The sequence below is a fragment of the Engraulis encrasicolus genome, chromosome 17, assembly GCF_034702125.1.
Source record: "Engraulis encrasicolus isolate BLACKSEA-1 chromosome 17, IST_EnEncr_1.0, whole genome shotgun sequence".
Classification (NCBI taxonomy): domain Eukaryota; kingdom Metazoa; phylum Chordata; class Actinopteri; order Clupeiformes; family Engraulidae; genus Engraulis; species Engraulis encrasicolus.
Window position 1 is genome coordinate 24,901,600 of NC_085873.1, and position 15,000 is coordinate 24,916,599.

A 15,000-nucleotide genomic window follows, 5' to 3' on the forward strand; every position below is an offset into this window, starting at 1 on the left:
ATTTGCCCATTCATACTGCAGCTGATAATCAGGCTGGTATGTGTTGCAATTGGTCTATTGACCCATCAATACATTTTTTCTCTGTCTTCATAGGCTATGGACCTGGAGCTGGACAGGCCCCCAAAGCTGGCGGTAAAGACAATCAAGATTTACATTTACATTTCTTCTTATAGTATGCTTGGTGCTTATTAAATGTGGTCATCCAATAGGGTCATTGTGTTTGCCCAATAACGTATCCCTGTGATGTGGTGACTGCTCATTGTGTTTTTGCAACGGAATATCCCCATGTTGGTGCATGTCATGTTTCCCTAACTGTGTTCATCCAATAGGATATCCCAATGGAGGAAATGGAGCACCTAGGGCCCCCCTAACGGACGTCAGTGGAGTCCCAGCAGCAGGTTAGCAATGGCTTCCCTAACTTCCCTAACTCTATCCACACAGATGGGATGGCTAACATATGTCTGACTGTCAGAGGGCTTTTATTTTATTTTATTTTATTGACTGTTGATGATGCTTCTGAGATTATCTGAGAAGATTACAACCATACAGAGAATTCGCAAATCGCAATGCAATCTCTCTGATGAGCAGGGCTCATTTTCATCCTAAAGGTGTAGGACCTACTGTATAACATTTCAAGTTGTTTTAAACTTGCAAATTAAACTCCACCTTTTGACTTGACTTAACTAATTAATTCAAATTGAGTTTACGTCAGTGACGTGCGCTGGGATTTATGGCTGGTGAGGCAACTTTTTCAATATCAGATTTTCAAATAAATAATTGCCAAATAGGCCTACCGACAAGTTCCATATGTCGTAGCAGCTTTCTTAACATAAGGTAGGCCTACATATTTTGACATACTGCATTTCCGCAGGGAAAATGCTATCTCTCCCTCTCTCTCTCCCTCTCTCTCTCTCTCTCACACACACACACACACACACACACACACACACACACACACACACACACACACACACACACACACACACACACACACAGGATTCAAACAGTGGTCTCACATAAACCACTCAGCACCAATGTGGACAGCAGAGCAGAGCAGAGCAGAGGAGAGGAGAGGAGAGGAGAGTAGTGGAGAGGAGAGGAGAGAAGAGGAGAGGAGAGAAGGGGAGGGGAGAGGAGAGGAGGAGAGAAGAGGAGAGAGGAGATGAGAGAGGAGGAGAGGGGAGGAGAAGAGAGATGAGAGGAGAAAGGAGGAGTGGAGAGGAGCTCAAGGAGAGGAGAGGAGAGGGAGAGGAGAAGAGAGAAGAGGAGAGGAGATGGGAAAAGAGTATCCTGGTGAACCAGTAGCCTGTAACATGGTGTCATATAGACCGCTGAGCACCACGGCGAACAAACCGGTGTGATGGCTTTTGTGGTACGCACTGGATTCTCGTGCAAATGTAGGCCTACATCTACTTGTACGAGGCTACGGCAAACGATGTGGGACAAAGGTGTGGCAGGAAGCGAATGTCAACGTAAACAGATATTACACAAGCTTCGACATGGTCACCAAATATTTTGGGACCGTCACTTCTGTTATGCCTACACCTTGGAATTAAATCAGAGTCTTGTAGTTACACGGGTATATTTGATTTACCTCAACGGTACCCTGTACTCAACTTTACAAACAGTTACCGGGCACATGAGAATCCGGTGCCCATCACAAAAGCTACCACACCGGACAGAATCACGGAGGATTCTCTCTCTCCCCACGGGTCTCACAAACACAGGCTTCACACACAGGAAATTGGTCTTACCTGAACTCCTACATCAGGTCCATGCGCCGCTCTGTTTCCTTCACTTTGTGAAGGCGTTGTGGGGCGTTGTGCATGCTAAACGTTACTTTAGTAGCCGGTGCTGTTTCATCCAAAGCCCCAAACGTCGCCCCAAACGTCCAAAGCAATTTGGCATTGAATATGAGTAGCCGCGAGGATTTGTGTTTCGTGAGGCTCCTTAGTCCTTAGTAAATTGTTAAGTCGTAAAATCCCATGCGAATGGTCTTCCACACATTCTCGCCGGTTGCAAACAAGACACAGGGGAAACAACAAATATTTCTGTTGTACCACTCACCTTTGAAATGATCGGGTAGTTATAATCCTCTGACCGGTCACCTGCAGTAAACCCTTCAGCTCTGTCGGTCCTCCATTATTTATCACATATTTTCCCCTTGGAAATCCAACTTTGAGAATGCTCTTAGTTTCGTTATGAAATCCACTTGTAGCAGTCAAAGTGAACAAGCTAGCCAACAACACCGACTGACTGTATTGTGAACTTCAGATTAGCTATGACGTAACTGTCCAGCAACACTCTCAACACCAGAAGGAGTCTGCGGCCAGGCTACTGCTCGCCTCACCATTGTATCTTTCAGTGGGTGTTATGCAAAAGCGTCCAGAGTAAAGAAATGATCATCACACGTAGAAAATATTTAAAAAATATCAGGAAATGAGGGCACACCATACATACTTCTATTAAGTGTATAAAAACGTTTAATACAATATTACCAGGTTGCATTCACAGAACGAGCATGGCGCATGCGCTCAAACTTGTTAACGAGGGATTGCGCAATCCGGGGTGAGGCCAGTTCAGAGTTAACCCAAATTCAGCGTATTCGGAGCAATTTGACATGAAATGGGCAAATATTACGATTTTGGCCACGGAAATGAGTGAAACTGTTTAAATACTGCTCAAATGGTAGTTATGGTGCAGATGCTCGAAAACAATAGCTGTTATTGTTACTATTATTCACATTTACTGCATCTCATCATTCTCATCTGGAGCTGGTGAGGCCGTGCCTCCCCTGCCGTATTGGAGTGCNCATGCCTGGTTTACGTACATCTTTAAGGCAGCAAATTTCGGCAGTTTCACACACCTTTTTGTTTTTTGCTGAATATACTCGACCTTGTGATCCTCAGGTCCAGATGTTCCCTCTGGTGGCCCGGCCCACCCAGATTTGACCGGTAAAACTGTGTGTCCCGTTTTGTGTCGTGTCCTACGTGTCGTGTAATGTCTTGCATGATTTTTCCTCCTTATTCAGATTTTCCAAAAGTTGATTATTCTGTAAATGCTCTCTTCGTCATGTCTTCTCTTGTGTATTGTGTGTGGCATGTTTTTTGTCGATATTCAGAGCATCCGTTTTGTGCGTGTGTCTTCTTGTCCTTTGTTATGCATGGTTTCATGTTTCATGTGTTACGTGTTCCACATTTTATTTCCTTTTTAGTTCAAACATTTATGTCCATCCCTGTGTGTATGTGTGTGTCATTTGCATGTGTATTTTTTAAACCTTTGTTATACATTGTCTTTTATGTCTAATGTGGTATTTGTTTCATATTTCTACTTTATATTCAATGTCTTTGCATGTCTTTCCTGTCTTTGTCATGACATTAAATTCTGTACCACCTTGAGTGCTTGTTCTATGTTTTTAGGTTTCTGAACTTCTTTACTGCTTTTTTGGCTTCCAGGTTGGCAGGTGTTGCTGTTAAACTGTAGCCTTTGTCAATTCTGTGTCTATTATCTTTGTTCTGTCAGATATATACATTTATTTCATATATATTGTGGTTATGTTAAAGTGGTTATCAGTCTGTTGTCCATAACTCTACGCTGGTAATGGTCTTCAGGTTACGGAGGCAAAGTTAAGGGTGAGGTCCTCAATGCAGAGCAACCCACCGCCGCACCTGTTCCCATGGCAACCTACACAAAGGGAGTTCCATCAGCCGAGCTTGTCGCAACCCAGGGTGCCCCAGTTGTCAGCGAACCAACCAATGGCGGTGCAGTTCCAGTCATTCCAGAGGGAAAAGGTCCAAAAGGTCCCGCAACACCAGCACCCATCGTTACGGTAGCCAAAGGCCCAATAACAGAAACACTCGGACCCGTCGCTCCCTTCGTACCACAAGGAAAAGCACCCAAGCCCGTCCCACAAGGATTCATTCCAGGTGTGCCCCAAGGCAAGGGCCCAAAGCTCGGCGTTCCAGCTCCTGCTCCCGTTGCTGTGATTCCACAAGGAAAGCCCCCGAAGCAGGCAGTGGTTGAGCAGGGTCCGATCGTGCCTCAGGGAAAAGGCCCCAAGGCCCCACTGACTGATGGCGCTCCCGTAGCTCCAGCCATCACTCCCCAAGGAAAACCACCAAAGGCCGCCATTGACGGAGTCCCGGCGATGCCCCAGGGCAAAGGCCCAAAACCAGTGTCTCCTGCCCCACCTGCTGCAGCTGCCACGCAAGGAAAACCCCCAAAACCCATCACCGTTGGAGGAGGACCCGCTGCCACCACTCAAGGGAAACCCGCAAAACCTTTGACCGCCGAGCCTGCTCCTTTCGTCCCTCAAGGCAAAGGGCCGAAACCATTCACCACTGATGGAGTCCCCGTTGCCCCTGCTGTCCCACAGGGGAAAGGCCCCAAACCTGCCCCTCCCCAGACAGGTGCCCCTGAAGGTAAGAGCCAGAACAAAGTAGAGGCCTTAGCATTGGCCACTGTAGTACCACAGGGCCCAGTACTTGGTCCAGTTGATTCAGAATCTGAATCAGCATCAGAATCAGAACCAGAAACAGTGGCTGCTGTTCCACAAGACAAGCTTCCGATGTCTGTTGCAACTGGGCAAACGCCCCTGGTGCCTAACGTACAGGCCAAAAAGCCTGGGAGACCACAGGAAAACAATGGGGTCTATGCATGGTCACAGATAGTACCAGGTTATCCACAGAACAAAGCCGCTAAGTCTAGAAGGATGAGTTACCGCATAGAGTACCGCTTGTGCCCAGTCATACGGTATCTGTAGGTAGTAGCATGGGTGCTATTTGTTTCTTTTTTTGCAGGGAAACAAACAGGAAATGAACTTGTACAATTAATTCGTACTTAATCCTACTAAGATCCTATTCAAGGAGGTTGGCAGCCCAGCTTCATGTCATTCCACGATTTTGTCTATCTAGGGCTTCAAACAGATCAAATTGATCAGCCCACCTAACTACCTGGCTGAAGATGTTTACTTACTCAAAGGCAGGTCAAGACAAATGGCTGCAATAAATCCTAAGAAGTTTTCTCTCTGAATCTGTGCTTGCCATCTCTGGTTCTATGTGACTTCATAGAAATGGCACAGCCCTGACTGTCGCAAACTCTTTGACAAACCTCCTCCAGAAATGGATTAGCGGTTTCATTCAAAATGGCAAAAATGTTTTGTGAACATCATTTCACAATTCTTAACTCCTAACGTAGCCCCTTAATGCGCGCCGTACCTCCAGTGGCACGCTGTAATAGTCATTGAAATGTAACTACCATAGCACTACAATACTATGACACAACACAGGCCCTTTAGTAATGCACCACGACTTGGTCATTACCATACTCATAACAACAAATTTATGAAGTCGCGTCTTAATGGGTTAAGACCATTGATGTATTGGTCAGCAGAATGTAATGTTAGAGCATAAGGATTCATGGTGATTTACATAAAACAAATCAAGTGTTCAATTAGAATTTGAATCAGTCCACATTAGCTTCGTTTATTGATCTGTTTGCCCTATTTTAATGCACTTCGGAGTCAGTGTTCATCTGAGTGGTCACCTTTGTCTGTGTATGTTCATGTATGTAATCAATAAGTTTGAATTTATGATGTGATAGAAACATTAGCAATGTTAGCAATGGCGATTCCATAGCAATGTTAGCACATCCCATGTTGGCAAAAGCATTGTTTTGTCTTTTATGTTGACTTTCTTTACTTTCACAATCTAATCTATAACCCAGAGATGTTTTTTTTGTATTCTTCATCAAGTTTAGCAATAATTGATCACGTGTGTTTACTTCAGGGTAGTGCATGCAAAAGAGGACTTATCAATACATTTAGCACATGTACGCTAACCATGTACCTGCACGATGAAAGACTGAACTAATAAAGTAGATTAGTGCCTATTGGTGCCAATCTATGTAAATCGTTTGTCGTGCTCGTGTGGGTCAGATTTATGTCTCTACAAACATGATCTGAACCAGCTGTTTTAACTTATGGGTGCTTTCATCACATTTTTTCTTGACATTGTTGGTTGTAGACATACCCTACAGCTCCATCGAAAAATATTTTGTTGCCTGGTGAAATTTTGAATGATATACAAACGTATAGAGATGGAAAAACTGGTCCTGACTGTGCTTGATTTCACAAATTATCTTATCAATCTGACTTAATGATCTGGATTGATATGAATGTCTGAACAGCCTGGCTGTAGCTATTCACAAACTTCCACTCAATTGATCTTTGGTTAAGGCCCGCCCTAGAATATTGATTGACCTATCACAGCGCAAAAAGACAGATCCGACAGTTTTTTACTGTCAACATTCCATTGAATTCTAACGCAGACAGTCCTCTACTCGCATTTTCGATCTCTACAAGATATTACTAATATATTTTATTAAAATATGGTTGCCAATTGTGTCTGACATATTTTGTAACACAGATGCAAGATTCCCCGAGTGAACTACTGTCGCAATTTACTTGAAGTAACTGCATAAACCACAGTGATATCAGAGATCAACGTTTACCTGTCCGACATAGCAACTGTAACCCAAGTGGGCGGGACTTAGCCAAAGGTGAATAGTGATTCCCCTAAAATTACAAAGGTGTAATAAGACTAGGGTAATGGCAGTTGACTTAACATACCAATTGTTATTGTTTCTGTCATCTAAACACTGATATATGATTGTACTGCAATAAAAAAACAGCTCTTACAGCCATTTTGAAATGCTTTCGATCTTCAGGCACTGACAGCGTTGTAGACCAAGGAGGATTGCCAGTCTTGGACTTTGAGAACATGGGTAAAAAATACTCTGCACAGTAAACGCCAGGGTGGACCAGAGGCTGTTCTCTTAAAACAAAAATGTTTCAGATGTCTTGATTTTCTTTGGGATCAATTAAGAATCTCAGTTTTTCAGTTTTACTAACCTATCGCAGTGCTGCTCCCATGCACTCTATAATTTGCAATATACTATATTTTTAATTGTGGCCTCTTGGTCCATCACATTCTAATTTTTTTAAAAAATTAATCAGCATTCCTTGATTTGGCATTCATTATATTTCGTTTCTCAGTGGGCTTCAATACCATGAATACTAAGAGAATGGCCATGGTCACCTATTGGCCTGTAGTTATTGTGCATCCTTGTAGCTTTTCTTGGCTTGCATTTATGTAACTGCGAATGCTTGTCTTGAGTTGGTTCTCTTTGGGGACTGTGGTCTGCAGTAGAGCGTTGTGCCTGATGCTGTAGAGTTCCGTAGTGTGGCTGCCATCAACGATGATTGTACTGCTGTTATGTCATTTAGAGTATCTTTTTTCCTGCTGGAACATCTGTGAATATGTGTAAGCTGTTTGATTATTTTGACGTCTGGGATCTGGGATCGTTGACAGCAGATGGAGATGATGATGATGACGATGATGATGATGATTGTGATTGCACGCATGTTGTCTACCATTTTTCTCTTTCTCTTTAAAGTTCTGTGTGAAAAACGTAGAGTAGAGTTAACATTGTGTGCATGAATGACTTTGCATGATTGCCAGTTGGATATGGAAATGGTTTTCTTTTCTTTTGTGCTTTTTAGCATACGTTTTGTCTTTGGTTGTATGTTTTCTTTGGGCTCTGACAGTGGGAGTGTCATGTCCCCATGTGTCTCTCAGTAATTCTCCTCTAACACAAACTGATGATATTAATCATCGATATTTCTGGACTGCGCTCCTTCTTGAACCTTTCTGAAACAGCCTCAAGACAATGCTTATAGTGTTGATACACAATCACAATTAATACACATGGATACATTCACTGATTATTTTCAGCAAAAACCTTTGGCATTGGTGATTTTATTACTTTACTTCTGGTGTAAAATTTACCAATTAGGATCAGGTGTACTTCAAGCATTTAGCCCATTGGGTTTGAGTAAGACACTTTCACTCGATTGGATGATGACCCTCTGGCCCCGCCCCTCCCAGGTTACGTAACAGGAAGTGCGGTCCCCGAACAGAAACCCGTGATTCCTGAGGCATCAGGCCCCAAAAACCCTGGCCCCAACGTGCCCCCCGAGGGCCAGGTTCCCGAGTCCCCTGGCCCCCAGGGGGTGCCCCAGCCCGTGCCCGTCGGGGGCCTCGAACCGGGTGCCCATGTGCCGGTGCACCCCAAAAACATGCCCGCGGTCACTAAGGGGGTGCCCCTTGTTCCCATCACCCAGGAGGGGCCTGGGCGTAACACGGCACCCGTCGACACTGAAGTACAGGGACCCCGAGCTGCTCCTGGTAACCACTGAGGATGAGAGAGTGTGTGGGGGGACAGTGTGTCTGTGTGTGTATGTGTGAGGTGGGTGTATGTGTGTGAGGGGGGGGGGTTGTGAATGTATGTGTGAGTGTTGCGAGTGTGTGCATAATTGTTTTGTATGCGTGTGTTTGTGTTTGTTAGAGAGGTGTAGGGTGTGCCTGTGGTAATGTCTGGAAGGGTCCACTAGGGTGTCCGTCTCTAGTAGAGTAGTGCATCCTGGTAAATCTCATGTTTTTGTGTTTGTTTGCGTGTGTCCGAACTCTCACCGTTGCATCCACTCAACGCCCCGGAGTGTGTTTCTTAATGTCACGTTCGCTCACCGTGCATGCATTCATGTGTGTCACAAGTTTTATGTTGACGTGTGTGTGTGTGTGTGTGTGTGTGTGTGTGTGTGTGTGTGTGTGTGTGTGTGTGTGTGTGTGTGTGTGTGTGTGTGTGTGTGTGTGTGTGTGTGTGTGTGTGTGTGTGCGTTGCATGCTTTCACAGTGTGTTTGGTGTAATTTGTTTTAGTGCGCCCTTCCTTTGGTGTGGTGGTTGGTCTTATATCAAATTTCTTCTCCGTTGTTGGTGGAATTCTCTCTATGATGGTGTGGTACTTGTCTTGCTCTTTACTTTACATTCCCTCTCCATGTTGTTGGGGGTTCACATTTTCAAAGTGGTCGAATATGCTCTTGTTGTTTCCAAATTGCATGGGTCCACTCGACTGTTCAGTTCACTGGTGATTCTTTCGCACCTCCCTGAACTCTTCACATCTTCATCTCAGTATCAGAGTCTGCAGAGGGGTCAAAATTCCTGTTCAGAAGTACACATCCTACCACAGTTTCCTTCCAATACAGGTGACTTCACTAAGTAATTGGTCTACCCGGAGCCATGGATGTAAGAGTAAGGGAAGTAATCCCATTGACCTCCATGTTCAATTTTTACACAAAGATGGCGGCTCATGGAGCCTCACCATGGAAATAGTTCCAAAATAGTTCCAGGAAGTGAGCGTTGAACACAGAATGTGCAGTTAAGATAAATGCAGTTTATTTGAATTACTTTTGACATCATCTTTGCTTGTTATTTAGTGGTTCTGTGTTAGTCTCTGGCGAAAATGGAAGCCACTGTCTAGAATTATTTGATTCTACTTAAATGCATTTCTCGAAACCATAGTTGCTAACTACATTAGCTACTTTGTTGTTTTCAATGCAATTCCCATTGTCAGCTACTGAAGTTGCGAATTGGCAATGCTTTCAAGAAATGCACCCCTGAATTCCATGGCTTTGGGTCTACCTGTCATGACAGCTCATTGCTGTCAGCTGATCCAGAGCTGGTTGTATCGAATTTGTGGCAGGGATTTTACTTTCTGAACTGGTATTTACACATTTTTTTAATTTGTTTGCTTGTTTGTTTACCATTACATTGCTAATTTTTGCGCTTGTTGTGCATGGATATTGCATGTTCTAAGCCAGAATGAAAATAGAAATGGCAAGGTTTGCGTCTCCTCAGTAAATTACCATGTGCATGAGAGCACTTTATGTAGACACGATCAAATGTGTTTTCTACATCAAAGCGGCTACTCCCATACACATCCAAACAGTAGAGCATCAACTCACTGTTTGCAGGTAGGTGTTGACTCCTTCAACTCAAACAACTACATATAAGACTATTTAACATTTAACCCATATTTAACATTTAACCTTATTGGTGCTAGATGCAAGAAATGTACAGTATCCATTGAATTGGCCAGCTACAGTATATCACAAAAGTGAATACACCCCTCTCAGTTTTGCAGATTTGTGAGTATATCTTTTCATAGGAAAGCATTACAGAAATGTCACTTTGACACAATGATTAGTCACCTTTTAACAACTCATTTAGCCACTTACATTTCTTGTTCACTCAGAAAAAAACATAATACAGCCATTAATGTTTGAACATGTACTCACAAAAGTGAGTACACCCCAGATTAAAATCCGGTAGAGAAGGGGCTGTGTTGGCTCGAATCGTCTCGAAATGAAACGAAATGAAAAGGGATGAAAAGGGAGGTCATCAGTGTGCGTTTCAACCTTTGCATTGAACTTTTACATTTTGAGTCTGCATCTGCCTTAAATAGATTGGTGTGAGATTTGAATGCAATCCTATGGAGAATATCATGATCTGCTTCAGTAGTCACAGTGCATGTTGACATGCATGTTTCTTTTAGGTGTATTTCAGATTACCAATGTTGACAGCATCCATGCATCCCCAAACCATGTCAGTCCCACTACCATGCTTGGCTAGAGAGAGAATACACTGTTTTTGTAAAACTCACTTGTTTACCACCACACATGCTTGACACCATCTAAAGTATATTTGTTTATCTTGGTCTCTTCAGATCACACGACATGGTTCCAGTGATCCATATCCTTGGTCTGTTCATCTCTCTTGAGACCAAGATAAACAAATTTGCTTTAGATGGTGTCAAGCATGTGTGGTGGTAAACAAGTGAGTTTTACAAAAAAAGTTTATCCTCTCACTAGCCAAGCATGGTAGTGGGACTGACATGGTTTGGGCATGCATGGATGCTGTCAACATTGGTAATCTGAAATACACCTAAAAGAAACATGCATGTCAACATGCACTGTGACTACTGAAGTAGATCATGATATTCTCCATAGGATTGCATTCAAATCTCACACCAATCTATTTAAGGCAGATGCAGACTCAAAATGTAAAAGTTCAATGCAAAGAAAGGTTGAAACGCACACTGATGACCTCCCTTTTCATCCCTTTTCATTTCGTTTCATTTCGAGACGATTCGAGCCAACACAGCCCCTTCTCTACTGGATTTTAATCTGGGGTGTACTCACTTTTGTGAGTACATGTTTAAACATTAATGGCTGTATTATGTTTTTTTCTGAGTGAACAAGAAATGTAAGTGGCTAAATAAGTTGTTAAAAGGTCACTAATCATTGTGTCAAAGTGACATTTCTGTAATGCTTTCCTATGAAAAGATATACTCACAAATCTGCAAAACTGACAGGGGTGTATTCACTTTTGTTATATACTGTATGTAATCAAAGACTAAGGAAACATGCTACGTGCAAATAATTATTCCATTGATCCCATTTCTATTTGCTGTTTTGATGTCTGATTTTTGTATGCCTCTCACCTCGAGAGGGTAAACAAATAACCAAATCATTTTTTGATTGCAGTGCTAGTTTTACCACAGTGTTAAATGTAGCACCTTTAAGTTATATTCAAACACCAAGTGCTGTAATTGAAGCTCTATCTGTTGTTATAGGCCTATCTATTTGAAAGTTTGGGAGTACAACAGTTTGCTTTTTTTCTGCTGTGCTCATGCTTTGCGCTTTGCTACTATCCTTCAGAGCTCACTGGCTTTGGGCCACATGTGCCTGCTGGGGGACTCGAACCGGGTGCCCCTGTGCCGCTGCACCCCAAAAGCATGCCCGCAGTCACTAAGGGGGTGCCCCTTGCTCCCATCACCCAGGAGGGGCCTGGGGGTAACACGGCACCCGTCGACACTGAAGTACAGGGACCCCGAGCTGCTCCTGGTAACCACTGTGGATGAGAGAGAGTGTGGGGGGACAGGGTGTGTGTGTGTGTGTGTGTGTGGGGGGGGGGGGGTGTATGTGTGCCGGGTGGGTTGGTGGTGTTTGTGAATGTGTGTGTGCATTTGTGTGTGTGTGTGTGTGTGTGTGTGTGTGTGTGTGTGTGTGTGTGTGTGTGTGTGTGTGTGTGTGTCTGTGTGTGTGTGTGTGTGTTTGTGAGAGGTGTTTGCTTTCGTGCCTGTGATGTGTGTGTGTGGAGGGGGGGGTCATTCTGTGTGTGTTTGTTAGGTGTAGCTGTGGGTTTCTGCATGTGTGTATGAGAGAGAGAGAGAGCGAGAAAGTGTGGGGAACGTTTGCATGTGTGTGTGTAAGGTGGGGCTGTGGTGTATGTTTTTTCATGTTGATGGATTAGAAGGCTATATTGCTAATGTTTGGAAGGGTCCGATAGGGTGTCCGTCTCTAGCAGAGTAGTGCATCCTAGTAAATCTTGTGTGTGTTTGAATTCTGAGCACCGTTGCATCCATTCAACACCTCGGAGAGTGTGTTTTTAATGTCACATTCGCTCACGGTGCATGCTTTCATGGGTGTGATGAGTTTTATGTTGTGTGTGTGTGTGTGTGTGTGTGTGTGTGTGTGTGTGTGTGTGTGTGTGTGTGTGTTGCATGCTTTCACAGTGTGTGTGTTTTAGGTCTAATTTGTTTTAGTGCGTCCTTCCTTTGGTGTGGTGGTGGGTCTTAATTCCAATTTCTTCTCCGTTGTTGGTGGATCTAACCACTCGGTTCTTTCGTCATTCCTTTGGTGTGGTGGGGGGTCTTAATTCCAATTTCTTCTCCGTTGTTGGTGGATCTAACCACTGGGTTCTTTACCATCTGTGGAATTCTCCCTTTGATAGTGTGATACTTGTCTTGCTCTCTGCTTCACTTTCCCTCTCGATATTGATGGTGGTTGTGGTCATGGAGCTAATTTCACATTTTCTAAGTCGTCGTTGTACAGTATATGCTTTTGTTGTTTCCACATTGCATGGGTCCACTAGACTGTTCAGTTCACTGGTGATTTTTTCATTCCTCCCTGAACTATTCACATCGTCATCTCAGTACAAGTTTACAAAGGTGTCAAAACTCCAGTTCAGAAGTAAAAGTCCTGTCGCTGTTTCCTTCCAATACAAATGACTTTACTAAGCAACTGGTCTACCCAGAGCCATGGATGTAAGACTTAGACCAATCCCATTGACCTCCGTGTTCCATTTGTAGACAAAGAAGGTGGCTCATAAAGGCTTTGACACAGAAATCGCCATTGAAATATTCCAAAATAGTTCCAGGAAGTGCTCTTTGAACACATAAAGTGCAGTAAAGGTAAATGTATTTCATTTTCATTCATTTTTTGCCTGTTATAGAGTGGTTGTGTCGTAGTCTCTACTGAACAAGGAAGCCGCTGGCTAGAATTATTTTAATACGTGAATCAACTGACTTCCTGTACCCCAGTTGTCGCAACTCTGAATTCCATGGCTCTGGGTCTACCTGTCATGAGAGATCATCACTGTCAGCAGATCCAGAGATGGTTGGATCAAATTTTGTGACAGGGATTTTACTCTCTGAACTAGTATTTACACATCATTTTCCGTTTGTTTTGCTCGTTTGTTAACCATTTCGTTGTTTATTTTCGCACTTGTTGTGCATGGATATTGCATGTTGTAAGCCAGAGACATACAAGGTTTGCGTCTATACAGTAAATTGTCATGTGCATGAGAGCACTTTATGTAGACACGATCAAATGTGTTTTCTACATCAAAGTGGCTACTCCCATACACATCCAAACAGTAGAGCACCAATTCACTGTTTGCAGGTAGGTGTTCACTCATTATATTCACAACTCCATATGAAACTAACTTTTAACCCCTCATGCTAAAACATGCCTCTTGCCTCTGGAGGGTAGGCAAATTACCAGATCGTTTTTGATTGCAGTACCAGTTTTACCACAGTGTTAAGTGTAGCACCTTTAAGTTCTATTCAATCACCCTGTCCTGCAATTGAAGCTCTATCTATTATTAAAGGCCTATCTATTTGAAAGCTTGAGACTACAACAGTTTTGTTTGCATTTTTCTGTTGTGCTCATGCTTTGCTGCTATCCTTCAGAACTCACTGGCTATGGGCAACCTAACGCTGGACAGGGGCCTAAACAAAAGCCTGGTAAATATCTTTGTATGCGCTTTAAAATAATTTATTTTTTGCATACGATTTGGTTCAAAGCTACTTGCAACATTAAAAAGCCAAAATCATACATACGTCTATATACAGTACATGCATACATGCATATACATACATACATACATACATACATACATACATACATACATACATACATACATACATACATACATACATACATACATACATACATACATACATACATAGCCTACATACATACATGCATACATATATGCATATTGTTCGCTGATCTTTGGTGACTGGTCGATAACTGATGCCTGTTGATTGATGAGGATTGATTGGTTGATGACTGCTGTTTGATTGACGTGTGCGTCTATCATGTGTGATGTAGACTGTGGTTCAGACGGAAGGCCCAATGGACAGTGGACTAAGCTACCATACCCTGGTAAAGCCTCAGTGTGTGTTGTGTGTTGTACATGTTATGTCTGTGTGTGTGTGTTTGTGTGCTATAGGCTGTCTGTTTTTTGTGGGTGGGTGTCGCATAGTTGTGTGTAATAATCAGTGTGTTTCTGTATCAATGTGTGTGTGTGTGGTTGTTGTCATGTCCCATTGTCCATATTACTGTGTTCATTTCCTTCCGATGTTTGTGCTAACCAAATAATCTTGTGTTTTGTCATGTGCTGTTTACGTCTCTTTCGTGCTTGTGTGTGGGTTACAACCTCTTAAGTTGTCTTTGTTTGGTTGGTTACAAACAAAAATTAAGGAGGTTTTTATTTTCTGTATTTTAAAGGGGGTTGTGCATGGTTTTGTGCATGGTCAGTGCTACGTTGTAAGCCTTGAGTACTAACTGTTTTCTTTCTGTATTGTACTACATTATATTGTATTGTATTGTATTGAATTGTATTTTACTTTGACCCAGAGGTCAATTGTTGTTGTGATATGTCTGTGTGTCTGCATTGCTGCTGCTGTGCATTTACTATAGTTATAGAAGTAACGGTAGTGTTTACAGGAAGTTGAAATTGGGTTAACAACAGTAA

The 15,000-nt window shown here is 42.9% G+C and overlaps 1 protein-coding gene across 1 annotated transcript in view; it reads left to right on the top strand.

The window, feature by feature from the left end:
- LOC134467350 (fibroin heavy chain-like) overlaps window positions 1–15,000 on the top strand; it is a 39,419-nt gene that overhangs the window by 6,184 nt on the left and 18,235 nt on the right. The window contains exons 15-16 of the mRNA XM_063221249.1: window positions 94–132; window positions 330–398. Coding sequence (XP_063077319.1) covers window positions 94–132; window positions 330–398 — 108 coding nt within the window. The remainder of the gene's footprint in view (window positions 1–93; window positions 133–329; window positions 399–15,000) is intronic.